Consider the following 27,797-nt stretch of genomic DNA (forward strand, 5'->3'; position numbering starts at 1 on the left):
GCTAAATTTTATTGAGAGTTTTTGATAAATGCTCTTCAATCTAAAGGACTTGATAAAATCTTCGTAATCATCTTTTCTTAACTTCCCTTGCAAAGGAATACCCTTCCTCATATAATAACAATTATTTAAACGCTCGCTTCACATGCAAAGTTTTTCAGGTTCAAACCCCATCCAGATTCCGTATGAAAACTGGATGAATAGAAAAAATAAATCCATCTTTTTCGTCTTCAAACATATTTACTGAATTCCATCGAAAAAACGTAAAAAAATATCAATGATTACGAGCACATAATTAACTAGAGAAAAACATGGCAAAAATTACAAAGATAAACTTAAATGAGGAAAATTTGATCGTCTGCCAGCATGATCTGATTGGCGTCAGTCATCTTGTGAATGGCAGCTTTGACCTCCCCACCAGAGAACTCAGGGCTGTGTTCCTTATTCAAATAGTCCTTGACCTTCTCCACAGGGAGTGCCTGAGCCCGCTGTTGTTGAAACAATTTATGCAAGGAGGTCCTAAAAAGCTTGAACCGGTCGTCAGTGATGGTCTGAGATCCCTCGTCAGTGTCCATGGACTCCTGGAGTTCACTGGCAGTCTCTTCAGCAATTGTCTGCGACCTGGTGACCTTCCTGACCACCTCATCCACATGAGAGTCATCGTCCTCACTGTTGTAGTCATATGGATCATCCCCAGTAGATACACTCCCCCTCCTCGACCTCTTCTTCTTCCTGGGTTCGTCATGACTCTCGTCTGCCGAGCTGGCCTCGCTCTCCAGCCTCCGCCTCTTGTTCTTCTTTTCCTTCTCGAGAACTTTTTTGAACAATGCAAATTGCATCAACTCAATAGCAGCATTCGCGTCATCAAGAGTGACTGATTTTGATAATCTAGCCTTGGCATGGGCTGTGGACAATCGAATAAGGGTCTCCAGGGTTCTGGCTGTCACTGGTTGAGTCCTCGCTTCATCTACCTGTGCTGTTTCCTCCGACCTGTTTGAAACGATAACATTTTCATAAAAATTACTGTGATGAACTCAAGTATTAATAATTAATAGTTTTAATGGAAAATTAGTGCCTGTGAGTAATTAAGAAAAAAATACTGTTCCTCTAATTTTTGAAAAGAGTCACATAAGTAACAAAATCAGTGTACTACTCTCAAAAATTAATGTGAAGCTTTTTTTTACTCTGTCATAACTTTCTTATCGGATCTAAAATTATCGTGAGCGAAATTCCAAATAGAAAATGCGAAATCAAAGCAAGTTGATTTGAATTGTCAGCTAGAATTGAGAATATCTCATTTTCTTTTCATTAGGAATGTCAATTTGATTTCGTTACTAATAAAAAATTATTTTTTTCCCATTTTATAAACACACAACGAGAGATCGAGTGACTTATGTCTTCTTTTTAATGTATTAGATGATAAAAAAAATACTTTTCAATGATCTTTAACGGAAACCAAAAATAAATCAATTTTTTCAATGTAAAAATCAAATAAAAAAGGTACATGATCACAAACCTAAGCCTGGAGTACTCAGTAGCAATGGCCTTTCCAGCTTCCTCTGTGAGTTTCGGTTTCATACACCTAGCAATATGAATATACTTCCTCATAAACTTTACACTGAGTATCTGATCTGTCTTAGCCCTGGAATTGCCATGAAGCAGTGGATCATACTTCTCATAAACTGAATTATCCTCCTTGTCAGTCTCCTCAGCGTCCACATCCCTTGTACTCAGCATATCAGCTTTGCTGTTCAGAGGAAGAGCTTCACCATCCTGTTCAGTAGGTTTTCTGTATCTGTGCATTCTCACCACGTGTTCACCAATAATATTATCCTGATCAGAGTCAACAATATCCAGCATCACGAAGAGCAAATCGAAACGAGATAGAAGAGAATCCTGAAGACCAATGTTCTCCATCGGTGTCTTGTACTGATCGTAACGTCCATAGACGGGATTGGCAGCTGCCAACACTGAACACCTGGCATTCAGACTGGCATGAATGCCAGCCTTGGCGATTGTCACTCTTCCCTGTTCCATCACCTCATGAATGGCTGTTCGATCGATGTCCGACATTTTATCGAATTCATCGATGCAAATGACCCCTCGATCTGCCAGGACCATAGCACCAGCCTCCAGCCGACGCTCCCCAGTCTCTTGATCGACTGTTACAGCTGCTGTCAGACCGACTCCAGACGAGCCTCGACCTGTTGTAGGAATGGCACGTGGTGCTGTGCACAGAACGTAACGTAGGAGCTGAGATTTAGCGACTGATGGATCGCCAATCAGCAGAATGTTTATGTCACCTCTGAGGCGAGTGCCGTTCGACAGAACCTTCTCGACTCCTCCCAGAAGGAGGCAGAGAATCGCTTTCTTTATGTACTCGTGACCCTGGATTGAAGGTGCGAGTGACTGCCCGAGGAGCTCGAATATGTTCTTTCGGGGATTGGTCTTTGCGAGCTTCTTGCACGTAGCTACGTCCTCGTGCGAGATTGAGAGAGTCGCCTCTTTTGAGAGTTGTGTGATGCTGTTGGCGATCAGGACAGTGCGGAAGGTACCGTTTGTGTAGCCGTTCTGCTTGCCTGAGGAGAATTCAAGAGGCGTCAGTTTACAGAGACTTTTATGAGAATGAAAATGGGATTGGAGATTATTTAGTGAGGGAAATTGTTAGGGATTTTTAAGGACCTTTCACTCATTCCTGGAGACTACATTGGAAATTCAGGAGTGGAACAGTAAACGGCGTTTTGGAAATTGTGACTATTTACCAGTTTTTTATGGATTTCTCAGAATCCAGGAGAGATAGAAGCATTTTTTTATGATATTTTGGAGATCCAAGTAGGGGCTACAAAAACGGTCATGAGAAAATATTTGCTATCTCTCATAGATTCCGAATAATCATAAAAAATCCGAATAATCATAAAAAATTAATTAAAAAAGACAAAATTTAGAGGTTTATAAATGACAATATTTGGATATGAAAAAGATCTCCAGAACTTGCTATTAAAGTCCAAAAATATTTCAAAACAAATTTCTAAGCGAATACAGCATTAATCTTTTTTATTAAATATCTTTTCACAATGAAAATTAAGTGAATGCAATTTAATTTAATGTACGCAAAGACAATGAAACAATTTGCACGTGAACGTTCAATTCATCTTCTGTGTCTTCTGCTAGTAATCACTATTATTAATTGTCTGTTAATTATATCTTTGATTGGTCAATCTTCCACAAATGAACAATGAAGGTTTTTATTTAAAAAATTTATAAATGTTCTGTCAAACATATTTACCGTTACGATTGCATTTCCAGGATTCTTTGAATTGTTTTGAATATTTGTGAGAATGAATAGTCCATTTTTAAACACATAAATTCCGTGATAATTATCGTGAATCTTTAAGGATTTATTTACCTGGGAGACAACGGAAGTTTCCAACAACCTGCACTCGATCCCCAGGCTTGCAAAGATCAACTAAATCATTGTCACAAATTATATCAACACTGCGAGGTAGTTGACCTGCTGGAGCCTTTTCTGGCATCTCTTGAATGGACAACGTCTGGTGATCCTTGTATGTCGAGAGACCGAATTCGGTCTCCAAGGGATTACCGTCCACGTCTTGTGTTGGATAGACTGCGGAACCGGGGAACGCCTCCAACGAGGTGAGATCTGTGTACGCCCTCTCCATCACAGTTTTTGTGGTTGGACAATAGTGAACACTCCGGACAATCTTTGGACGTACGAGAGAACCTGATCACAGAGAGAGAATTACAATTGAATTTTATTCAAATGGAAAATTTTGTCTTCAATAGAAATGGGATTTCTAGTTTTAGAAAATTAAATTAAATCATCGCATTAATGATTAATATCTATGTTCATTCATTCTTTTATTTTTAATATGAATTTAGATTATTTTCAATATATATATTCGAAGTTGCATAATAATGTTTTTAGAAGGTTTTTTATACTTTAATTTTCAATTTTCTTTATTCCTTAGTTGACAGGAAACAATAGACTCAACAATTGGCGAAAAACCACGAATACTGATAGGAAGTGATTATTTTTGTTTATTGAATTGAATATTGAAATTTAAAAAATATTATTCTGAAGATAAATGGAAAAATTTGAACACTAGAAATTTATTAAAAATATACTTACACTTGGTAACAATTCCCTCTACACAAACCAAGTTCCCCAGATACCTCGAAGTGAGTGTTCTGGGTGTGACATGACGATTTCCAAAGCTCCCCTCGAATCCAATAAAAAAATCCGGATTTCCTTTGCTGTAGTCAGTGTCAACAGTCGATACGAATTGCTTCAAAGCGTTCTGGAAGGCCATGGATTCCTCGAAAGAATTTGTCAGGAGGCTGCAACCAGTAGCGTATATTCATTAGCAGATAGGAATCAAAAATTAAATTCTGAAAAATGAAACACTTGCAAAGTTTTAAATTGTGCGGTCTACAACAGCGAAATCATTCTGTCAAAGTCGAAGATCCCGACATAATCGTCGATCGATTAAATTTTTTTGGTAGGATTCAATGATGCGGCGTCTACCGCAAACAATTTTTGGTTGAAAAACGAGCGGCCCAGTGGTTAAAAAAAATTATTAAACATGTGAAAAATTCCCCAAATTTGGAAAAATTCTATCTCAACTTCAAAATAGATCATCTCAAATAGAAAGTATCAATTTGTAGCTACTTTAATCAACTATTTACGGTAACAATGCAACATCGTTGATAGTGAAGTATTTAGATAAAAATTTAATTGCAAAACCCAAAATAAAAGAAAAATCAAAGAATAAAAGAAGAAAAGAAAAGTAGAGATCTATTATATATTTACTTACACATACTAATAAACAATCTAAAAATGAATCACTTGAATAAGTAATTCAATTTCAATTAACTCTATTTTTCATCTAAATGAATATCAACATATTGAACAATTCGATTAAATTATCAGACTTCTCTATTGACTACTGGACCTGCCCATTTTACCCCGTCTGTTCACTTCACCGCACGTCTATGTACCCCATCAATAGCACCTGTTGCACCCAGACCCAATCCCTAGAATAATTACTCACCTATTAGCTCTCGTCGGATTTTTCCTCCTCAAATCATTGATATTAACGTACAATCTGTATTTGTTCTCCTCGATCATATTCTTCACCAGGTTCAGGTAAATTCCTTGATCTTCCTGGAAAAACAAGCCCCACAAGAATATAGGTTATGTAATGACATCCAAATATTATCAAAACCTGGAGATAATCACCCCATCATCCAGAAAATCCAGGTACTCCCGCTCCATGTCCTTGATCCTCTGATCGGTGTCCATTTTTGATAATTAATTTTCACTTTTTCACTTTCAAAATTTTTGATTCTCACTAATTACTCTCAAAGCGTTCCTACCGTTCCTACACAACAGATTGCGCGGGAATTGGCGGTTTGTGTATCATTTAGGGAGAGATCCTGGTCATCGATTATATGAGAGAGGATTCAACTGCCAAATTTCGTAGCGGGTGGTGGCCCCCATCAAACAACCAGTCCGAGATAATTCGGACCCTCCCCCCCGCGAGATAATCTTCAGATGCCTCTCTGTATCATATGTTATCTACGGTAATTGTCAGTGCTACCACTGCTTATGCACCAAAACACATCCGCCATTTTGTTTTTTTAAGGTGGCACCTTATGTTGTGGCGAATGTTACTCAATTCACTCTTGTGAAGGTGTCTCCAGTCTCACTCCCGTCGTTTGTGTATTTCCATGGATTATGGACGATAACGAAAGTTAATATAATAATTAACTCACATTGATATCGACAAATGAATTGAAATTAATTTTCTAATGGTCACGCATCATACCAAGAGTTTTGTTGAGGGAGCCAACCATCAGATGATGTAAATGTTCAGCGGTGGGTCTCTATTTTTCTCCAAAAAATACCGGGTAAGTCGATTTTCTTCAATACATGGGAAGTGAAAATCATCAGTTTATTGAGATGTTAATGCAAATTTGATGAAGAAACGGAAATTTTGGGAGTGGTTCCATTGTTATTTCGTAAATGTCTTGGGCGTGAGCTGCATTAAGTCGATACTACTAATACTAGGTCAATGTTACTAATACATCATTTTGGCACAGAATATTTTGTAAAAAATATTATCTTAATTTTTTTGGTAGCTTCAAAGCTCTGGAGATGTTGATGAAATGATTAAATCATTTTTGTTGTTGAATAAATAGTGGTTAAATAAATAGAGTAGCTTTTTCATTTATCAGATATTCTAGACGTCTTGGTGTGATATGGACAAAATCCTGTTTGTACAAATGAAAAAATCTGGTACAAATTTCTGAAAAAATTAAGGAAGCCTACCTTATCGGTCTTGAGTCATTGATGATTGTAAAAAAATTGCAAAATTGCAAATTGAAAAAATATAAAATAGGTTCAGATTTTATGTGATAAATTTATTCGAGTTGTGAGGAAGTAGAATGAGTAATAACATATTATTTTAGCACAGAAGTTTATTGTTCATGAAAAAAACTCTTGAAAATTTTTTCAAACCCAAAAGTTTTGTCAATATGTAGGATACAATGGCGAACGTGTTTTTTAATGGGATTTTTTTATTGTTGAAGAAGCTTCACGCATCCACATAATTTCCCAATATTTCCTGAATTACTTATTTCAACGGAATATGTTTAAAATGAAATGAAAAAACAGGCTGTTGGCAAGTTGAGTTCATAAACACTGATTTTTTATACCAAACATGCGAATAGTCCCTCGATATGCGAACTTCTCCTTTTAAAAATGAATTGGAGATTTGCAACAAAAAGCACAGGTTCTGCATAATTAAACAATGGAATTGGCTCCACGACTCCTTCATTGTTTAATACTGCATCTGTATTTTTCTCTTAAAAAAGTTAATTTTATATGAATCAAGAATAAGTAAATAAAAGATAAAAAAAGAGTACAAAAATAACAATTGCCCCTCAATTTTGCATTTTTCTTTGAGTCTCCAATAATTATCATAGTACAATCACTAAAATATTTAAAACTATAAAATATCATCAAAAACTGTTCTTTTATTTTATTCCAGTTTTATCTATTTCATTTTTTCTGTGCATCTCTATTTGATGCAGGACTACACCAAAATTTCAGATAAAATATAAAAACAAAAACTATCCATTCCAGATAGTTCAGTCTCTCCAACCAGGTCTTCAGATGTTCAGATCGAACGAAACAACTGTTTCCTTGGTAACAATCCACTCACAATTTTCTTTGTTCCAGCCGTTCAACTCAACCCCATGGAGTTCCCAGCCGTGAAAGAGCCTCCTCCACCTCCCCCGGAGGAGGCACCCTCAGACGTCTCCACTCCCCAACACCCCCTCCTAAATGACAGATCAGAGACCCCAGACAGCAATCGCGCGGACTCAGTCACCTCGAGTCCCAAGATCTCAAAGCCAGTGCTGGGTAAGGCCCAAGCAAAGAAACGTCTGATGGCCTTCGCCAAGTTCAATGTCACTGTGAAGCAAGCCCTCGATAAATCCAAAGAGAAGCTCCAGGCAGCCTTTCCCAAAGACCCTGATCAAAAGTCAAAATCAGATCTCTCAAAGACCACCGGAAACGTCGAACACTCCATGGAGCCTCCTCTAGACTCTGAGGATGACCAGAAGTCCCAAACCTTCTCCAAGAAGTCTAAGAAGCTCTCGGAGAAGAAGCTCCCCGCAATTGAGGAAATAATCCAAGAGGAAGTTCGCCGAAAGCAAATAATGGCCAGTGGAATTCCAGAAAAGCCTTCGACACTGGAAAAAACGTCTTCCAGGACTCCAACAGACCCGAGATTACGTGACTCAGGTCGAAGAGCCCGAGATAATCGTTCCAGGAACTGGGAGGACTCCAGGAGATTTAACGCTCGCTTTCCTGACAGGAAATCCCCCTACAGAAGCTCCTTTGGAGCCTCAGACACATCAAGAAGACGAAGAACCCCCGAGAGAGATCGAGGAAGGAGCCGTCGAGAGCGAAGACGAAGTACCTCTCCCGAAAATCCAAATCCCAGGGGTAAGGATTCAGAAAAGGACGATTCTTTGGATCCTAGGATTGATCGCAGAAGCAGGGGCAGATGGTCCAGGAATCGCAGCAGAAGTTATTCAGAGGCCGAGAGCAACTGGAGGACCTTCAAGTCCCAAGGACAGATCATCAGGAGCAAAACCCCCCATATTGAACCTCCAAATGTGCCAATTGACGTGAAATTGAAAAATCCCCAGGAGTACAAGAGCCATTTTGATCAGATGCTGATGGTGAGCGATATGAGGTCCCTCAGAACTCCAGTACTGGTCAATGGAATCGATGATGGAATGAGGGAGTATCCCCCAGAGTCCATCAGGATCACCAGGAGGATTAAGGGAATGGTCTACTCAGAGAATCCTAACGTCGCCTTGTACTTGAGTAAAAGGAGACTGACACAGGTACTTCCACCTGAGAGGTGCAGAATCATGAGGGAAATCAGTGATTCTGAGTTCAAGGAGTTGCAGACGTACGAGGCACCGCTGACGAGAAACTGGTACAAGAGAATTGATTGCTATGGGAGATTGGAAATTGTGAGGAGGTCTAGTTTGACGGATCCTCTAGGGGATGTCCCCCCGAAGTCCAGATGGGAGTTGGAGGAGGACACCAAGGTTCAAGAGGATGACACGGCTGAGGAGTTTGTTGGGAAAGCTTCTGAAGACGGAGGTGACGAGGAGGTGACGAACCTTGAGGAGGAAAAGATTGAAGAGACTAGGGAGGATGAGGAAATCGAGGAGGGAGAAGTGACTAGTGGGCTCGCGTCTGAGTATGAAGAGTTCATGAAGATGGTGAGCATTGATCCTGACTGTTCTGCAAAGGATTCGTCATTGTCTCCAGAGGTGTGTAGTATTTGTTTAAATTGATTATTGCACTCAAGATATTATTTTATCAACGTGATACTGAAGTAACTGCTGGAGTTTCTGATTAGTTGGGCCCAGTGGTGGAGATGAAAAGTGGATAAAAAAGAGGTCAATCAAATTCGTTAAAAAATTATGAATAAATTTGTTTGAGTTGAATATTCTATAATTAATTAAAATCACATCTTTGGAGAATCCAACAAAACTTACAAAATCGGAAAAAATGCGGTTTTATTCGAATTCTGATAAAGAAATATATATTTAACTTTTTATTAATTACCGCAGGTGAAATCCTTGAGGCCCATTTCAAAAGCTGTCGAAATTGACCCAAAAAAATTGACAAAAATCGAAGAGGAAGTCCCTCGTGAAGATTCCGGAGAGGAAAAAACGGTTCTTCCGGAGGAAGAGACCTCGACGCTTCCAGAGACGATAATTGTAGAGGTGGAAAAACCTGTGGAGTCTCCAGAGCTATCACAACCAAAAGATCCCAAGTCCCTGACGAAAAAAATACTCCAGAAAAAGCCCCCGAAGAGGAGACAACCAACGTCAACAGAGACGAGTGATTCCTCGAGTTCGGACTCTGAATTCGAGAGGCGAAAAAGAAAACGACGAAGAAAGAAGAAGAAGAAAATCAGGGACTCCAGCACGTCCAGCAGCAGCAGTGACGACTCGAGCAGTGAAGATCTCTCTAAAAAACGGAGGAAGAATTCGAAGAGGCGACGCCGAAAGTATAAAAAATTGAAACTACAAAAGAAAAAATCGAGGAAGGACTCTTCAGATTCAGACTCCAGTAGTAGTTCCGAGAGATCCCACATGCAAAAAACGAAGAACGTTATTTCTAAGCACTCGAATGTATCTAAACCTGACAGGTCCAGCTCCTTGGAAAAACAAAAAGTTCATACGATAAAAAAAGAAATTGACGAGGACGACTTTCCTCTGGAAAAAAATTCTATTTCAACTTCACTTGACATCTCGGGTGAACAAGAATCCCTGAAGATCGAGCAAATAAAAATAAAAATCGAGAAAAATATTACTCCCAGTGCATCCGAGCAAGAAGACGGGGAGATTATGGAGGCAGTCGAGAGAAATCTCTCGAAATCTCCAGAATTTCAACTCGAGAAGGAGAAAATTGCGGAGAAAGAGTTGACTGATCAGGAGAGAATCGCTTCAATTCCAATTCCCGACGAAGTTCATCCACTGGACATACTGAAACCCGAGGAAATCCCTCTACCCTTGACTCCAATGGCCTCCAGGGATATCCCCCTTCCCCCGACCGAGAATGTTGAGAAAGAATTACTGGAGAAAAAGAGGAAAATTGAACTGGAGCTCCTGAAAACTCGAAAACCCAAGAGCTCTCAGCGAAAACGTAGGTTTTTTGAGAGCAGTACATCATCCTCCAGCAGCTCCAGCAGTTACTCCTCATCCTCCAGTACTTCTGGAGATTCTGAAACAGAAAAGAAGGAGCGGGATCGGAGGAGCAGGTCACAAGGGCGATCAAAATCCTCGAGAGTGATTAAGAGACCGAAAAAGTGTCTCACAGAATTCGATTTTGATTTTCCCTCGTTGACGCAACTGGAGAAAACGGGAACGTTGATAGACGACTGGGAGGTGGACTCCATGGAGGATATGGAGGATCTCCCTAAGGATAAACCCAAGAAACTGAAGAAAATGGAGAAGGAAGTGAGATACGATCAGAAAACTGACACGTACATTGCTGTTGAGAAAGAACTGGCGAAGGGAAGTAAAAAGAAACAGGCTGGAAGGGTTTGCTTGAGGATCTGGGAAGATGAAGAAGAGGAGGGAGAGCGAGAAGCTTTGCTGATGAAATCCGATCCAGCAACTGCAGGAGAAGGAACTCTTGTAGAAGAGGGGAAAACCAAAGAGGAAGGAAAAACTGAAAAATGTGAAGATTTTGACAATCAGAAAGATGAAAAGTGGTTGGGAATAACTGAGGAAATTTCTATCACGGAGGAAAAGCCTCTAGAAGTCAGACCTCGATGGGACAAGAAGTCTTCAGATTTATCAACTGATCCACCCACTCCGGAGGGCCCCCTGATGCCGGTGAACTGGGAGGAAGAGGAGGAGTGGACGAGTTCATTGAAACCTGTTGAGATTAAACCCGTACCTCCGGCTTCCTCTGATAAGACAAGATCACAAACTGAGAATTCCAAAAATGAAGAGAAACCGGAAGATCGTAGACGGGATTTTTCGGAGCATGAGAAAGTGGATTTGTATAGCCCGAGTTCACCAGCTGATTCTCATAAATCAGAAACTGGGTTAGGGAGTTCTGAATCTAGTGAATCTACTTCAGGAGATCGATCATCAGACTCGTCGTGTGGATCACCGCCACATAAAGTGGAGACAACTAGAATCGACGGGCCTCCAGGTGAAGAAATGAAATCATCAACTCCTCCTCTGGTTTCTCTGCCAAAAATTGATGATTTTCTCATTGAAAAGTCACCGGAGAATCCGCAGGATACTCTCCATCAATTAAAATCAGACATGTTTTCAAAATTACGGGAGCAGGACCTGGAGAAAATTGAGGATAAAGAGAAAGAAGCCGATGTCACATCGAAGAAGACCTCTAAGGTGTCAGCAGAAGCTGTACCGAAGGCACCAGCTGAATCTTCACATAAATCCAAGGAGGTCTTCAAGAACACATTCGTGGAAATTGGTCCGCAGTCCTCTAGGTCTCCAGATCGTCGTAGGATCTCACCTAGAGATTCCGAAAAATCGAGAGCCAGAATATCTGAGGAGAGGACAAGCAACTCCAGCTACAGGAGCAGTCGAAGTTCTGCTAAGGAGCTGGAGAAGCCGAAAATTGAGGAGAAGAGAAGGGATCGGTCATCTTCACCTAGGAGGAGATCCCCGGGGGAGAGGAAGTACAGGCGGTCGCCTTCCTGGCGGAAGAGGCACAGCCGGAGCAGATCGAGAAGCTGGTCGAGGAGTAGAAGTAGAAGTCTTGATCGAAGAGATCGACAACAGAGGTAAATACTCATTACTGAACTGAAAAATCGATAATTTAGGTAATAAGAATTTTGCCTGATCAAATCTAACAATTGATTCGATAAGAATTCATTAGTTAACAAGTTTTAATGACTAATACATAATTACTAGCAATGTGTTCAAGCGCTTTCACATAAAAACATCTTGGAAAATGTTTAAAGGCTATGTTTTTCCTCAATTAAAACATTTCCTTCGGAATAACAATTAACATCTGTATGAACATGTTGATTGAATATGTTTTTAATTATTTGTGTCAGATAATTGCATAATTTTATAGAGAAACGTTTTTTATTACGAAATTTAAAGCTGGAAAATCCTGCCAATGTAGACAAAATGAAAATACATTCAATTCTCAATACAAAGATTATGGATAAAAGGGCAACACTTTTGATAAGGAACCGAGAGAAATACGTAATTTATTCTTTAAACATCTGGAGTCGATCTGCAAATCAATTGGTCCACGGTATTGATATCCTAAAAAGATGTGAGATTGATCGGAAAAATAATTTATCACGGTACAATGTAAATATACAAAATCATTAACCTCATTATTAATTACAGGTTTAGACATCCCGGGGATGGACGAGAGAGATACAGCCCAGGGCGCTCCAGAGGGAGAGAGAGGAGAGACTGGAGTCCGGATAAGTCATTGGAGAAGAGTTATGATCCCCTGGAGATATTCAGGGGGAGTAAGAGGTTTGAATCGAGAAGATTGGAGGCACCCAGAGAGGGAAGTGAGTCTCAGGATCCCTATGATGTCCGACGTCTACTGGAGCTGCCGTTCGACGACAGGAGCTTCTCGAAGGAGAGAAGTCTCGACAGGGACTTGATGGATCCCCCCATTATTCCTCCTCTGTGCCCCGACTTGGATGTCAAATGCAGATTCAGGAGGGAGAGGGGAAGGGAGGAGGATTGGGATCGCCGAGAGGGTGAGAGGATGAGGAGGAGATCACCAGAGAGGAGAAGGGAGAGGAGGAGATCCCCCAGGAGAGGCAGGGAGAGAGATAGAGACAGGGAAAGGGACAGAGAAAGGGAGAGGGAGAGATTTGTATCCAGATCGAGATCAAAATCGTGGTCAAGAAGTCCTGCGAGGAGTCGAGAGAGGTCCAATAGTCGCGGCAGGGAGAGGTCCAGGGAGAGATCGAGGAGGCAGAGTATGGAGAGAGTGCACAGTTTGGAAAGAGTGCAGACTCTGGAAAGGATCCAGAGTAGGAGGAAATCGAGGTCTAGGTCACCGTCTCCCAGGAGACGGAGACCGGAGAGGTTTAGGAGGAGTTTGAGTGGTGACAGGGGGAGAAAGATTGAAACTATTATGCATCCTTCTGGGATGAATCCTCCGGCTCCTGAAGAAAGCACGATTCTCAATGAGGGAACGCAGGTGCCCTCGAATTTCAGGTATCCATACATTTTTTACAATCATTTTTTTCGACAAAAATATTCACATATGTTTCAAATTATTAATTTTCATTGGAACATAGCCCCCGCTTCCAAAATGAGAATGTTTTTATTATTTTATAAATATCGTTAGACAAATGGGGATTGTAATCATTCGGCAATGCTGAAATACTCTCCAATTATTCAATATCAAAGGGAAAATGAGGAGTCCGTTAAACAATTATTCAATTTTCGAATGTTTAAAAGAATTTTAAACAGAAATATGAAGATTCTATTACAAAAATCTCAGATATTTCCAAATATTTACGACATCCATTTAGGATCATGATCTGAAATATTTTTAATTTATAAAACATTCCACACGTTTTTCCCTCAGATATCAACAAGAACCTCCAGAAAACTTCACTTACTACCCGAGCAACAACCTGACGTATCCCCCACGAGTGGAAGACTCTTCCGGCTCCCCGAAGCGCCTCTCCCTTGACGATCGTCTAGAGCTAGAGCTCGGAATAAAAAAATCCCAAGAGGTTCCCATCTACCCCTCCACGTACCCCCACATGCTGCCAGCCTCATCAATTCCACTGCCTGCATCCCCAGCCCCCGGAGCAATATTCCATCGTCCACCCACACTCCTGCAAGTGGGTAACGTCCTGCAAGTAGTCCCCAGGGACTATCAGCCAGCTGGAGTCCCTCCAGTTCTTCGTGCAAACATTCCACCGTCTCCAGTACCACCAGCAGCGAATGGTAACCGAGTATTGAGAGTTGGTAATGTCCTGGAAGTCGTACCAACCACTAACCTCGACTGGGCCGCAGGTGGAGCACCTCTTGTCAATCTGGATAGACCACCTCCAACATTTCCACCACCACTAGTCGCCAGTGTCTCTTCATCACCTCATCCTGTACCAGTTCCCGTCCCCCAGGTGCTCGCTCCACCAGTTTTACCTAAACTATCTCAGCCCAAGGCGCCACCAGCGCCTCAACCGGTCTACAATTATGAGGCAATTTTGGAAGCTCGAAAAAAGGAGAAAGAGGAGAGACGAAGATTGAGGGAAGAGAGGAGGAGTGAAAAGGAGAATCGTAGGATTATCAGGATGAGAAAGAGAGCTGAGAAGGTTCTGGACAAAGTTGCTCGAACCAACGAAACTGCTGAAGAAGTTCCTGACACTCCAGAGGATCCAAACAAATTGATTGACGATGAACATGAGGAAAGTGTTGCTGCAACACTTGGAGAAACTTCAGGAGATGTCAAGGAGTTCGGGGGAGACTTTGATGAGGACGAGGAAGTGGATCTTGAGGGAGATGTTGAGGAGGATGAAGAAGAGGAGGACGAGGTGGAGGAGAGTGAGGAGGATCAGGAGGACGAGGACAGCAGGGTGATACCGGGACTGGGGGATCTGAAGGAGTGCGAACAGAAAATTGATGTTGAAGGATCCGTTGAAGTTCTTCCAGTACCGAAGAAGGGAATTTTAGTGCCTCCAGGACTGTGGGCGAATAGATTGCTCAATGGTGATGATGAGGAGGGAATCGAGGCACCTGAAGGTTCCAATGAAAGTGAGAACGAGGGTGGGGTTGAGGAGCTGGGGGATGAAGAGGAGAGAGAGAAGAGGATGAGGACGAGAAAGGCGAGGGCCAAGAGGAAGGCTGTGCAATTTGCGGATGGGGTGAAGCCGGGTGAGGGGACTAGTCCTAGTGGCGGTGAAGGGGACATGCCCTCACCTCCACCACCTCTTTCCTCTTCGATTCATGATCCTGTGAGGGAAATGGTGAAGAAGAGGATGAGGAAGAGGGAGAGAAAGAAGCCGAAGAGGGTGAAGGTGATGAAGACTAAGAAGAAAGTGAAGGTGAGCATTTTTGGGATTTCATTTTGATCTTAAGATTCTTATTGCAAGGGATGAATCGAATTTAATGAATGCATGGGACATTCTCTGCCAAACTAGACACACATTTATAAAATCCATTTATCCAGAATACATTTGTAGATGGATTTGTAGATTTCATTATCGACTTTTTTCATTTCAGGTGAAGATAATCAAGCTGAAGAAACCGAGAATAACACCCTTGACAGCCCTTATGTTAGACGATTCAGACGAAATGGACGATCGATCACCACCTCCACCACCCCCCGGCTCACCACCCCCTCCTCATCTATGGCCAAGTTATCTAGCTGCTTACAGTGCAACCTTGAAAGCAGTGGAGTCAGTTGTATCACCTCCCAGTGTAACTCAAACAGCGCCACCTCCAACTCCACTTCCGCTTCTGGTGCCACCTCCACCGTTGAATTACACTATCCAACCCCTCAACAAAGCTTGACTCGGGATCCTTGGAACTGGGGGACTATCATCCCCTTTGGAGAGTTAGAGAGTAGAAACTGTAAATAGAGTATTTTTTATTTTCTCTGTTGGCTTCTGTAATAGCGTAATACGACTCTAGACATCCCATCCATCACTTGTCCATTTCTTTTGTGTGAGATAGGTAATGTCTATTGATTAAACATGTTGTAGACTGGTTATATTCAAGGATTATAAACGTTTCAATTTAATAAACAACTCTTGACGTATTTTGTTTTGCTTTTGTTTCATATTTGCATAAAATGAAGATATTTTAGAAGAAAAAAGGTGAGAGCCTAATATAATAGCTAAATGTTATTAAAAAAATATGAAAAAATCTGTTTATAGTTTTGATGTCGACCAAATCAGATGAAATGGTCAGCTAATCACCACTTCCTCTACGTCAACGGACTTTTCTCCTTGTAGATTATTTTCTCAAATTCTACGACCCTTCAAAAAGGTTTAACCTAGTGCTTTAGGGAGTCACATCTAGTTCGAATATTGATGGGTGATAACAGCAAATAGAGAATTTTTTTCTTTATTTTTGTACATCGTAGTATGACTGTTCGGTCTCCTGCCTATTTTTTTGTATGAAGGACATAACGTCTAGGGATGAGACATATTGTGGATTCCTTATGTTCAAGGATTAGGAAAATTTCAGGGAAATAAATGATTTTTGAAGGAATTTGTTTTGTTCGTTCTTTATTTTTTTAAATACTTTGCTGAACACTTTGATGTTCAACATACGAAAATATCATAATGTGTGAATATGGATGGGTTAATTATCAATATATATGTTCGACACATCGGCCCAAAAAATATCGATTACAGACCCATTAATCGGGCAGTCACATATCGATACTTCTGCCCACGCCCCAACGTCTTTGTCCTTATCAGCTTTCATTGTCACTGAAATGAAATGATGACTTCATTCATTGTTACATAGTGGCCGCCAGACGACAGTAGTCGGCACCATAAAAAATTTTATAATAATAATTATTACGACGTCCAGAGTGTAAAAGCTACAGTTATCATACACAACATATAAAACACATCATTAGGAAGTTGTTAGAACACTCTACAGTGAATGGTCAACTAATTAATCAAGTCTAAATCACAATTTTTGGAAAATTCCATCCGGCTGATGTCTGCAAAATATTAAATTCCGCTTCACAACACGTGCTGATGATATACAATTGAAAACCATGCAGGACGCAGTCCGCGGTTATTCGTTATCCACTGAAAAGTACTCATCAATACCACCAGATCCGATTCAATATTACCAGCAGCACTTTAAGTTTCGATGGAGTCTATTTTGCTTTTCTGAAGTGATAGCCCAACGACGTGAATTCACATCGTCAATAGTCCAAACACCTACATGTAAGCTACGGTGGCAACTGATATACGATCATGACTCAAATTTGAATTCCAATGATTCCGTGACACTTTTTCTCACTGTTGTGAGCTTAACCTCCATCAGTAACATGACACTACGTGCTCAACTGTGTATTCCTGATTGTCCTGAGACGTATTTTACCACATGCACATATTCAAGTAACTCGCCCAATGCAGAGTTCAAGAATGTTTCACGATCAGCTGTGCTGTCGGTATCTGACGATAAACCGGTTGATATCTTTATACAAATTGATATACCGGGAGACATAGACTGGTATCCCCTTGAAAGAGACTCTCCGCATGAAGAATCGAGCGGTCGATTGACTCAACATTTCTATCAGCTTTTCAAAGAATCAAAGCTTAGTGATGTTTCTGTCATTGCTGGGGTCAAAATATTTCGAGCACACAAGATCGTCCTGGCGGCTCGTAGTTCAGTTTTCTCCGCCATGTTCGAGGATGAAGAGACAGAAGAAGATATGGAAAATGAAGTGATCATTAAGAACATGGAACCAGAAGTTGTGCAGGCCATGTTGGAATTTTTTTATAGTGACAAGGTGGAGAATTTGAAGGTAGAACTGGCTTATGAATTACTGGAGGCAGCCAACAAATACGATGTTGAAGACCTGGCGAATGTGTGCGTAAAATTTCTCGACGAAAATATTAATACGGAAAATGCTGCTAAGATTTTCTTTTATGGTGATCTTTATCATTCGGAAAAACTGAAACAACGAGCTTTCGATTTCATAGCCAAGCATCTGTCTGAGGTAGTTGAGTCTCAGGGCTATAAGGAAATGGAGGAAGAGGATCCTCGATTGGCGGTGAAATTGCTACGTACAATAGTTGTTCTGTTGAAGTCAAAATAATATGAATATGTGGTCCGAAAAATCAAGGAATTGCTCTCTTGAGACAACATTTATACCGACGAAACAATATTTCATATATTTACAACTACTGCGATGAATAGATCAGTATATTTTGATAAAAAACACCAAATATTTTTCTACAGAAAACTGTGTCAAGGAATATTTGTATTCTATTGCTGATGGAAACATCAAATATTAGTCTTTTAGTTATCGTAAATAATAAAACTCTCGTGGTCATTTTGGAAGGACAAAAACAATTAAATATTGATAAGCAAGCAAGAGAATCTTGAGAAGTTAAGCTATTGTTCTACAGAAGTTCTGAAAAAAACTAAAAATGGGATGAAAAATATTCATTTCCATTGACTCCATCCATAATATCCATTGATATATATTATCATATGTTGATTCCCATTATATATTATATATTGATATATATTATATATTGATATATTGATTTCCATTGATATATATTATTGTATATGTTAAATAAATTCAATAATACTTCGATAATATACCTAATTTTAATTCAATTTGTTATCCCATCGTAGTGAAAGTTTCAGTCTAAACTAAACAATTAAACTCGAATGTTTTCCATTTATTTTTCCACTACAATTAAATTCCTGAATTAATCGACCAGAACATTGCTAAACTAAAATAATCATGTAAATGGGGGTCATCAAGCAAAACCAGTAGCACTTCCTGTCTCATTTAATTATCGAAATTACCCATTGCATTTCTACTTCAATCCTGTTGATCGATTCAGGTCACATCGAGTCAGTTCTGCGCATCGAGAAATTATTCACGTTAGTAAATTCCTCAGTGTGATTTACATTTATACATTTCCAACAATGTACTCGAAGAAAAGTCTCCTAATCTTCAAATTCACCCATATGATTTCCTTCATACTGGGCCTAGCCCCCTACAGCGTCGAGATTTTGCCTCGATTGTCAAAAAAGTCGGGAGTCAGCTTCAGAATCATATACTCCAGACTGGGATGTGCATACAATATTTTATTGGCCCTCATATTTGTCGGAATAACTGTCATTGTCAGACCATATTTGATCGATTATCAATATCCTAATGACTCAGTTCTCACGATGATTGTAGCCACAGTGACAACACTTGGAAATATATTTTCAATAATTTTGATTGTTTATTACACTCACTATCAACAACACAGTGTTGATATCTCAAAACAGCTCAGCAAATTTGATGAAATATTTACGAGTGAATTTGGCAATACATTTGACAATGAGAAGACAAATCGATTTACAAACATCGACACTTGGTTACCAATTTTCTTAATTTCATTCTTGTGGTGTGGAGCTATCACTACCTCAACGTACATTCAACAATCACGAACGAGTATTGCAAATATATTTTCTGTTCTAATTATGACATCAGTTGTTATGCAATATGGCTCCGTTGTCGACAGTTTAAGACGAAGATTAAAGAATCTGAATGAACTTCTTCCATCGATTTTTAAATGTCCAATTTCAAATATCGAGAGTGTTCATCTTGTCAGGATTGCGGCAAACAATCGTTTGGTTAATCATAATTTTACAATGTTTAAAAAATTGCGGAATAAACTGTACAAAATTTCTTGTCTCGTCGCCGATTTTTATTCATTTCCAACTTTATTGACAGTGGTGCATAGTTTTTGTGCGAGCATTACTACTTTTTACTTTTTTATTATCAGCATTGTACAAGAAAAGGGAATGACGGTGAATGCTTTTTATCTTAATGTTATATTCTGGTTTTTCCTGTGCATTTATCCTACTATCAGATTAAGTAGGAGTGTGAGGATATTTAATAAAGAGGTATGCTTAATTTATAAAATTTATTGTGTTTCAAATATAGAAATTATTCTGTATTCATTGTATAGAATATGTTCTATGTACTCTACAGAATATATTCTGTATATATTCTATATATTCTATAGAATCTATTCTGTATATATTCTATGTATTCTACAGAATATATTCTATATATTGCCTCCCCAAAAACTTTAACAAATTTGCTAACCGGTGGAATTATCGTAGATGCACAAAACAGCTGATATTATTTACGATGTTATGGAAATGTATGCACCCAACGGGGAAATAGAATATCAGGTACAGAATCCTTTTCCCCAAGTACTACTAGAATTAAGTGATCTTGTCATTTTTTATATTACAGTTGAACAATTTCGCGGTCGAACAAATACACAAGAAAGTTGAATTCACAGCGTGCGGATTCTTCTCCTTGGATTGTACACTTCTGCAATCAGTGAGAAATATTTTTAATTAATTTTTCAGCACTCACGCAATGTTGCTTTCTCTTTCTGGGAAGATCCTGATAGTTTCGATTTTCATTCTGATATTTTAACGAGCTCGGAAAAATTCACGAGCTAGGGCTCGAAATTCTGCTGGTTATTACAAGAATTTTCCTCGAATTTAAATTTTAAATTGAATTAATTATTTTTTACTGAAGGAAAAGTCAATAGAAATTAGCGTACTGTTTGGTAATCGGATTATCTTGTTTAGTGATAGTTTTGAAGACGTTCGAGAAAAGTCGGTCAACTGTTAGATAATTTTTTCTAAATGGTCAAATAAATTTTAACAAATAGTCGACGAATGGCCAAAAAATACAACAGTATTAGCAAACGGTACCGTAATTTCTACTGAATTCGTTTGTCTATCCGTGTAATTAGGTAATAAACAATTTCATGGCTAAGACAAACTGTTCTAAAGGTTTTCGTTAAATAGCGTTAAAGTGCTGATGAGTTAAGAATCGAATAATTCCTATCGTTTGTTATTAACGACCGATTCATTCATTCTTGACAGATGTTTGGGGCCTTTGTGACATATTTACTGATTATATTGCAGTTCAAGCCAAAGGACGTTATGCAAAATTAGACTTTTAACATGAAAATAAAATTGTAATATCACCAGACAATGAATTTTCTCATTCCATAATAAAAACTCGACGCATAATGTCATGAATCGATAATTAATTTCTTAAGTCATCGGGGAATTCCGTGAGGCCATCAACATAATGACTAATTCACTTACTTTCTGGAGCAATTGTAATTGAGTTGTAATGTAATATACGATTTGTATGTTTCTACCTTATTGTATTAATATATTGGATCTTCTTGACCTTGAAAAAAATTGTGAGGTATAAGTGTACAGTTGAATTTTGTCACCCAGAAGTGACACTATCGTGACATTATGCCACAAAAAAGCGTAATTTTGAATGTCTATTCCATCTAATTTTGGTTATAAACAGTCTACGCTAATTAAGGTCATGAAAAACTTTCTGAAATAAAAAAATTAACTGAAAATAATCTGTTGTCACTGATTTTCGTGTGAGTACCGATCACACGAAATATACTATTTTACCATCAGTTATTTAAAAAATGTTTTACTTGGAATTTATCCGTAAACTGATGTGAGCAATAAACATGTCATCTTGTCAACTAATTACTGGGAGGGGCAAAGAGGGTTGGGACTTTGGGAGTCAATCCTCACAATCCTCTCTGATTGTGAGGGCAAAGAGGATCTTTAGTCAATCCTCATTGGATCTCACCTCACCCTCTGGAAAATAAAAATCAATCCAATAGTCGGGTACTGCACTTGTATGATACGCCCCTGCCGGTATAATTATAACCTAGAAACCCTTACTTTTCGAGAAATCATTTAATTATTCGATCAATCATAGACAGGTCTGCTATTCTCACGCACGAGATGAGAAACTCGAATGTCTCAATGATAAAATAATATATTGACAAATGTAAATAAGTAAAATTGTTGGCTGATAACATAGCAGTTGATTCAGTCTCGGCGTTCGGGAGCTCGGACTCGAGCCAGTATTGGACAGTGCGGAGCCGGAAGACAATTTTTCTCCGTAAAATAAATAATTGTAGAAATATTTTTTAATATAACTAGTGCTATGGACCGATTATTAGCAGTGAAATTACTCACCAGGTGGGTTATATCTATCAATCATTTTATATTTTTGCTCTTTGTGCACTCTTGTAATTTTTAACCTCAATTTTTGTTTACATACCTTGAAACATTGTTAGAAATTTAATTTAAATTAGTTTTTCGGTATTAAATGATGATGAATCTGTACAGAATCAGAATCCGTTACGATTTTTTATCAAATTGTCTTGCATGTGTACCTTAATTTTAATATTTTTTCTGCTACGTGAAGTTCATGTTCACATTTAATTTTCCAATCATCTTGGGCATTAATATTGTAAAAAATACAAAAACATATAGAATTGAGGAAATCATACAATTTTTTGAGCTCTTAAATACTTTAAGTATTTCTTCAACATGAAAAAAATGAAAACCTCTGGTATATAATGCAAATATGTGAAAGACAAATATATTATTTTCCCTTCTCCTCAAACATTCTTGAGGATATAAAGACTATCATAAGCCAGACGGTGCCCTAATCGGTTAAATAAAGGCCATCATAAGTCTATTTAGGTTAATCTTTTATTTTCTATCTCACTACAAAGCTTGAAAACCCCTTCACCTTCCAATAACCGACTGATTCAGCTAAGAAATTCCTGGGAACTAATTTAATATCGAATACAATCGTAATAAACTGTTAGATTAATCTATCCCCACTTTTTAGAGTAAATGCTGCACGAGGTGCAGCGACAAAGCAGTTTCACAGTTCTGTGAGGCTTCTAAGCGCCAAGGATTCCTCATCGTCATCATCATCAGATTCCTCAGACTCTGATGCCGTCAAGCCAATTAAGATTAAACAACCGAAACAACGAGACGAAGCTGCGAAGCAGCAGACGGTTGACTTGTTGAATGAATTGATGGCAAAAATGAATCAAGTAATTATTCTTCATTGCGTGCTAATTTGTAAACCTCATCTCATCGATTTTGTTTATTGACAATCATTTTGGTTTCATTATTATCAGGAAAACTTGGTGAATAGAACGATTGACCTAGCGTTGCCGATCAAGAAACCACCGCCGAAAAAAGTCAAGGAAGTAACTCTGGGTATGAATTTTTTTAATTGAAATTAAAGTGAGAACTAGTAATTGAGTTTAATCTGTACCAAAATGTGAAAGATATTGGCATGACTTTAAGATGTTTAAATAATTAAATAGATAACTAAGTGCAAAATGAAAGGTTAATTTATCAATTTCAGAGGAAAAAATCAAATCAGCAGCGAAAGATGTTGCACAGTCTCTTGGAGGTGATGTACAAAAGAGAGAAGAAGAGCTGCTCGATAAAATATTTTCAGCTGGGACTCCACCACCTCCTCCAGTCCTACCTATTCCACCTGTTAAAAAATCCAAAAAGAAAAAGAAGCAGAAACAAACTACAATGCAAAGGGAGGCTCAGAAAATAGAAGCGGAGACTGTGAAGCTTGAAGATGTGTTTGATAAAAAGGAATTGGAGGTTGAAAAGAAGGAAACTGTCACTGCGAAAACAGTGAAACATCCGGAGAAAAAGGAAGAGGTGCCTGAGCCTTCTTTGAGGTAATCATTCCTTCACTACCTGTGAGTTGATTAGTTGATTTTTTAAATATATCTTCAATAATTTGCAAATTATTTTTGTCCAGCGAATTGCTAGCCGCCATGAAAATCGACAGAACTCCCAAGAAATTTTTGGAAGATGAAGATCTTCCCCTCGTTAGGGCGGGGAAAATCCAAGAACTGGCGCGCAAATTCAAGCCTAAGGATGGAGCTCATGATATTCAGAGATTCGCAGATCGAGCGTAAGTTTTTCATCAAAATTTGCAAATTAATTAGTTTTGATTTTCCCTGAGCTTTCGAAGATTCCAGGCATTATCCCTTTAGCATTGAATATTCATCAAATGTTAATAGATAAATTAAGAATGGCCATAAAATTCAGAATCCAGTGATTTTGGAGAATTGTTGAAACTTGATTTTTGTTTTACCCAACGAAGAATGTCTAGGTAAATTCTACAATAAACAAAAAATCAATTTTTCTATTTGCCAACGATATTTTATGTCTTGGAGGGACCATAGTTTAGTCCGTCATATTTATGTCGAAAAGACAACACTATTGGTTCGAAACAGATCTATTTAATTTTTTTTTTCATTCATTTTAGACGAAGGGAAGTCGTAACAGATTTATACGCTGGAAAACCCTTCGGTATTTTTGATGGTACGGCTGTCTCGTCCAAATCGTGGACCACGAAATTAGATACTTGGGAGGCATTGGAAAAGCAAACGTTGAAGCTAATGACAACACATCCTCCGGAAAACTACTTCGAGGAGATGATTCAGTGGACACAACGAGGAATTCTTTGGAAGTTTCCTATTGACAATGAGATAGGTATGAATCAACTTAAATTGAAATGAATTTTTAATATTATCAATTTTGCGGAAATTTATTTGACAACCTTTTCTAAATATTTCGATAACTACATTTGTGTCATTTCCACTGCTCCTTTTTTAAAGACTAGTCTTCGACATCTAGTAATTAAAATTATAATAATAAGTCGAGGAAAAGCTAGGAGGATAATTATGCATTTTATAATCCTCGCCTAGGTGTGAAAGATACTATTTGTTTATAAATTTTTACTTTTCGTGTACATGTAAATGAACAATTACTTTTCGACAAGGGCTGAACGTAGCAGCAGTGACAAAAATCATATTTTGAAATTTCTGAAGAATTAAACGATTTTATGTCGAAAAATTTCAGGTATGGAAGAAGAACACAACGTTCACTTCTCCGAGCACGTTTTTCTCGAGAGGCACATAAATGACTGGTGTCCGACGAAGGGACCGATCCGCCACTTCATGGAACTAGTTTGCACTGGGCTGTCTAAAAACCCATATATGACGGTGGAGGAGAAAAAAGAGCACATTATGTGGTTTAAGAACTACTTCGGTGATAAACAACAGATGCTGAAGGATATTGGTGCTATTGATCGGGATATACTGCCGGCGGGGGAATCCCAGAAGCAGATACAGGCTTGAAATATTTGTTAATTTGTAAAGAATCACCTTTACTGAATAAAGAATAGCTATTATGTGATGGCTCATTGCTCCCTATAAATTAACATTAGGAGTATGGAAGGAATTTCGTAAAATCATTTTTTTTAATTAATGCATTCAAAGCTATTAAGGTTTTTGCTCCCAAATGCAAGCTTTGTATACGGTCATATTTAAGTTCCCAATTTTTTTAATTGGTGTAACTAAGTGTAGCCTAAAAAGACATGCCCCATCTCCTCCTTTTCCCCTTTACAAGCCCTGCAGTTATCCTCCACCATTATCTCATTCTCCCTACAATCAGCGCGTTCCCATATCTCCATCTAGCCCACCCTATCTTCTGCTCTTCATTCAGTTTCTTATTCAGCCTGTATTCTCCCATTTCAGTGTCCTTTTTGATATTTTTATAGTAGTCGCAGTACCTTGATGCTTCTATCCTTGCCCAATACTAGTACAGGCAGGGATGGAATTCTTTCCTGAATCCCAACTCTGCCTGCGTTAATTTATTTTTCGTGTCTGACTACTACCCCAGTGGTTCGCCATGATCGTTGCTAATATTTTATAGTCTAGCTTAAGGAGCGAGATGACTCTACAGTTTTTGCTTTATTCAGGTCCCCATTTTTACGTATTGGGTAGATTATCGCCATCCTCCAGTTCTCTGTGACTAAAAAATGCTTTTTGACAAATATCTTGTAAACAAATGGGTTTAGAACATCTTACCGAGGCGTTTCTGGTGGGGAATTCAATTTTAAACATTAAATGTCTGATGAGGAAATTGCGTAAATTAATTAGTTTATTTAATAATCGAGGATTATTGTTTAAATTTTTGATCTGATCAGATTATTCTTGTATTCTAATAAATAATCCGCACCTTAATAATAGGTTTTTATCCACCCCCCCCCCTGAAAGGATTGTCTTGAAATTGCCAATGACCGAGACAGAAATATCTTTCCCTCTCTCTTTCACTCACTAGCGGAATGGAACGTCCGCCCGTGGAGAAGGGGAAGCACGCATACCGCTTACCCGCGGCACATGGAGTAGAGCCGCGCAACGCTCGTGTCCCATTGGCCGTTCTTTTCACCCCCATATCCCAGCAGGGATACTTCCGATCGAAATCGGGAAAAGGACTTTTCTGGTCAGAATCACCCCCAGAACATGTCGGTTCAGAATCGGCTTCCACTTTGAGAACACCCTGTAGACTGTTGCGTAGACTCTACAGTTGATGATAGAGTAGATAAATACACTAAAGTAGCGACATCAGGTATAGGAGGATCCCTTATACCGGATGATACAATCATCGGCGAGCGACTACTTGTTAGAGAAACCCCTGTAATACCCTCGATTTTTACAAACTAGTGAACAGAGTAATTATTCTGTCTTCATTAATTAGAATTGCTCGAATTATCAGAAAGTAATGGTAAAAAATATCATGGGATTTAATTCCCTTAATTTTTTTTCATTTCCAGAATAACCTTTTCGTGTTGACAATATTCACTGAAATCCAGAGCTATCATAACAGTGTTTTTTCATGATGTTTTGGAATATTTACAGAACGAGACGAACCTCTTTCAATATTACATCACCAACGATTTAAGCGTTTCGTTTTCGCATAATCACATCTCATAATTGCCAGGAACATTGGTAATTGGTTGACGACAAATTGTGGATATTCTGTTTGCTGGCTTCAGATTCAATAAAATTTCTATGCATTATTGTTTGATATAGCCTCAACTATTTCATACAAGTAATCAACGGTCGCATAATTTTTTAATCATTATCTGTCTAGCCCCATTATACAATGAACACTCCCACATGACGTGTTCGATATTCTTCTCCTCGTGTTCACATTTACAGCTTGGCGAGCTCATGATCCCAACTCGCGCCAGTGACTCTTCCACCGTACTATTCTGGATAATTTTTGGCCAGACTAGAGAAACAATCCATTGTGATCATTAGTGAATTTCTAGAAAAATGTTCGATAAGAATTTAAGATTAAGGTAACCGCCTTGTATCCTACCATTTGTATGCAAATTAAACCCACCAGGTTTAAAAATGCTTAATAAAAAAAAAGTAATCAACGGTATTGCAACTAAGTATGAAAACGTACCGATTCTTAGCAAATAACCTTCATTATCTAGCAACCTCAGTACCTTAGTTCTTACATATGTTAAAAAAGGGAACACTTAAGAGGTTCTTAGCCTCTATCTACAATTTCCCGAATGAATATCCTAATCCGAATTCTCCAATCTACAATTTCTTAAATAAACTTCATAAATGCATTTTTTCCACTAATTGCATGCAGCTGCCTAAACGTAGTGCAGGACAGAAGATCAGCATTTTCGACAAATAATATATACGCCTGGAACACCCAGAGCATCGTCACTCCTAACCTGACCACTCTAGAAGATACTTCTCCAGAATATAGTGCTCAGTTGTAACGTGGATCACTTTTACCAAATTATAGTACTTTCATTAAGATAAAAGAAGTTTTAGAAAGAGAATTGTTTCAATCGTGGAATACAACTTTTTTTTTTTCGTTTATTTGCCAATATATCTGCTAATACTTTTCTGTCACCAATATTTTGCTTATATAAATTATTGAAGTTGTCTATACTTATTGTTTTCCGTCTTTTAACCAAACGTTTTCGTCCCAAATAACGTGTCGTGGATATTTTGTTGTGATACCGAAGAAACTGCTGATTACGGTCTCTTCCATGGGCCCAAAAAATTCACAAACTGCGCATGAGGGTGACGACTGGAGGGGACTCCGAGAGATGGCATTGAGCATTGCAGATGGAGGAATTGGCCTTGTAGTGTTCGTACCTTAGATACAAAGTATCGCGAAGAATATACGTCGGTTTCTCGAGTGGGGGATACCAAAATGATGGTAAATTAGATAGAGTAGGGATATCCTTCCGAGGCTCTCTCTCCTGCTAGGTG

General features: G+C 38.7%; 5 protein-coding genes and 1 long non-coding RNA gene across 7 annotated transcripts; 4 read left to right on the forward strand and 2 right to left on the reverse strand.

Annotated features, from left to right (window-relative positions):
- Positions 1 to 217: 217 nt before the first annotated feature.
- Mcm3 (Minichromosome maintenance 3) lies at positions 218 to 5,451 on the reverse strand. Its single transcript, XM_064129249.1, has 6 exons — positions 5,258 to 5,451; positions 5,070 to 5,182; positions 4,148 to 4,356; positions 3,404 to 3,739; positions 1,514 to 2,576; positions 218 to 987 (listed from the first exon to the last, which is right to left on the reverse strand). Exons 1-6 carry the CDS (start codon positions 5,318 to 5,320, stop codon positions 333 to 335), a joined length of 2,439 nt encoding a protein of 812 aa, XP_063985319.1. The 5' UTR covers positions 5,321 to 5,451; the 3' UTR covers positions 218 to 332.
- A 245-nt stretch (positions 5,452 to 5,696) lies between these two features.
- LOC135166710 (serine/arginine repetitive matrix protein 2-like) lies at positions 5,697 to 15,853 on the forward strand. The gene is made up of 6 exons (XM_064129244.1): positions 5,697 to 5,928; positions 7,262 to 8,877; positions 9,181 to 11,882; positions 12,463 to 13,296; positions 13,673 to 15,137; positions 15,316 to 15,853. The coding sequence occupies exons 2-6, from the start codon at positions 7,279 to 7,281 to the stop codon at positions 15,604 to 15,606; spliced, it is 6,891 nt and encodes a 2,296-aa protein (XP_063985314.1). The 5' UTR covers positions 5,697 to 5,928; positions 7,262 to 7,278; the 3' UTR covers positions 15,607 to 15,853.
- Positions 15,854 to 16,195: 342 nt separating this feature from the next.
- On the reverse strand, positions 16,196 to 27,582 carry LOC135166723 (uncharacterized). Its single transcript, XR_010299744.1, has 3 exons — positions 26,421 to 27,582; positions 18,607 to 20,140; positions 16,196 to 16,532 (listed from the first exon to the last, which is right to left on the reverse strand). It is a non-coding gene; the product is annotated as an uncharacterized LOC135166723 (long non-coding RNA).
- Positions 16,500 to 18,395, forward strand: LOC135166719 (TD and POZ domain-containing protein 4-like). Its single transcript, XM_064129265.1, has one exon. The coding sequence runs from the start codon at positions 16,829 to 16,831 to the stop codon at positions 17,879 to 17,881; it is 1,053 nt and encodes a 350-aa protein (XP_063985335.1). The 5' UTR covers positions 16,500 to 16,828; the 3' UTR covers positions 17,882 to 18,395.
- Positions 18,535 to 21,224, forward strand: LOC135166718 (putative gustatory receptor 28a). Of its 2 annotated transcripts, XM_064129262.1 has the most exons (4): positions 18,535 to 19,701; positions 19,924 to 19,995; positions 20,060 to 20,149; positions 20,707 to 21,224. In XM_064129262.1, the coding sequence occupies exons 1-4, from the start codon at positions 18,730 to 18,732 to the stop codon at positions 20,776 to 20,778; spliced, it is 1,206 nt and encodes a 401-aa protein (XP_063985332.1). In that variant the 5' UTR covers positions 18,535 to 18,729; the 3' UTR covers positions 20,779 to 21,224. The 2 variants fall into 2 exon arrangements, with proteins under 2 accessions (XP_063985332.1, XP_063985333.1); XM_064129263.1 differs by lacking the exon at positions 19,924 to 19,995.
- LOC135166717 (small ribosomal subunit protein mS31) lies at positions 21,517 to 24,898 on the forward strand. Its single transcript, XM_064129261.1, has 7 exons — positions 21,517 to 21,849; positions 22,511 to 22,721; positions 22,809 to 22,890; positions 23,042 to 23,375; positions 23,459 to 23,614; positions 23,972 to 24,198; positions 24,568 to 24,898. Exons 1-7 carry the CDS (start codon positions 21,815 to 21,817, stop codon positions 24,843 to 24,845), a joined length of 1,323 nt encoding a protein of 440 aa, XP_063985331.1. The 5' UTR covers positions 21,517 to 21,814; the 3' UTR covers positions 24,846 to 24,898.
- Positions 27,583 to 27,797: the final 215 nt, after the last annotated feature.

The sequence above is a fragment of the Diachasmimorpha longicaudata genome, chromosome 10 (assembly GCF_034640455.1).
Source record: "Diachasmimorpha longicaudata isolate KC_UGA_2023 chromosome 10, iyDiaLong2, whole genome shotgun sequence".
Classification (NCBI taxonomy): domain Eukaryota; kingdom Metazoa; phylum Arthropoda; class Insecta; order Hymenoptera; family Braconidae; genus Diachasmimorpha; species Diachasmimorpha longicaudata.

What these genes read in the sequence shown, in the direction of transcription:
- Mcm3 (XM_064129249.1), bottom strand. Translation starts at nt 5,320, where the DNA reads ATGGACACCGATCAGAGGATCAAGGACATGGAGCGGGAGTACCTGGAT. An exon ending in TGGATTTTCTGGATGATGGG is followed by an intron (nt 5,183 to 5,257) that starts GTGATTATCTCC and finishes TTGTTTTTCCAG; the next exon opens with GAAGATCAAGGAATTTACCT. An exon ending in AGAGGGAATTGTTACCAAGT is followed by an intron (nt 3,740 to 4,147) that starts GTAAGTATATTT and finishes CTCTGTGATCAG; the next exon opens with GTTCTCTCGTACGTCCAAAG.
- LOC135166710 (XM_064129244.1), top strand. Translation starts at nt 7,279, where the DNA reads ATGGAGTTCCCAGCCGTGAAAGAGCCTCCTCCACCTCCCCCGGAGGAG. An exon ending in ATTCGTCATTGTCTCCAGAG is followed by an intron (nt 8,878 to 9,180) that starts GTGTGTAGTATT and finishes TAATTACCGCAG; the next exon opens with GTGAAATCCTTGAGGCCCAT. An exon ending in CAGGTGCCCTCGAATTTCAG is followed by an intron (nt 13,297 to 13,672) that starts GTATCCATACAT and finishes TTTTTCCCTCAG; the next exon opens with ATATCAACAAGAACCTCCAG.
- LOC135166719 (XM_064129265.1), top strand. Translation starts at nt 16,829, where the DNA reads ATGCAGGACGCAGTCCGCGGTTATTCGTTATCCACTGAAAAGTACTCA.
- LOC135166718 (XM_064129262.1), top strand. Translation starts at nt 18,730, where the DNA reads ATGTACTCGAAGAAAAGTCTCCTAATCTTCAAATTCACCCATATGATT. An exon ending in TGAGGATATTTAATAAAGAG is followed by an intron (nt 19,702 to 19,923) that starts GTATGCTTAATT and finishes GAATTATCGTAG; the next exon opens with ATGCACAAAACAGCTGATAT. An exon ending in ACGGGGAAATAGAATATCAG is followed by an intron (nt 19,996 to 20,059) that starts GTACAGAATCCT and finishes TTTATATTACAG; the next exon opens with TTGAACAATTTCGCGGTCGA.
- LOC135166717 (XM_064129261.1), top strand. Translation starts at nt 21,815, where the DNA reads ATGGACCGATTATTAGCAGTGAAATTACTCACCAG. An exon ending in GCAGTGAAATTACTCACCAG is followed by an intron (nt 21,850 to 22,510) that starts GTGGGTTATATC and finishes CCCACTTTTTAG; the next exon opens with AGTAAATGCTGCACGAGGTG. An exon ending in TCCTATTGACAATGAGATAG is followed by an intron (nt 24,199 to 24,567) that starts GTATGAATCAAC and finishes GAAAAATTTCAG; the next exon opens with GTATGGAAGAAGAACACAAC.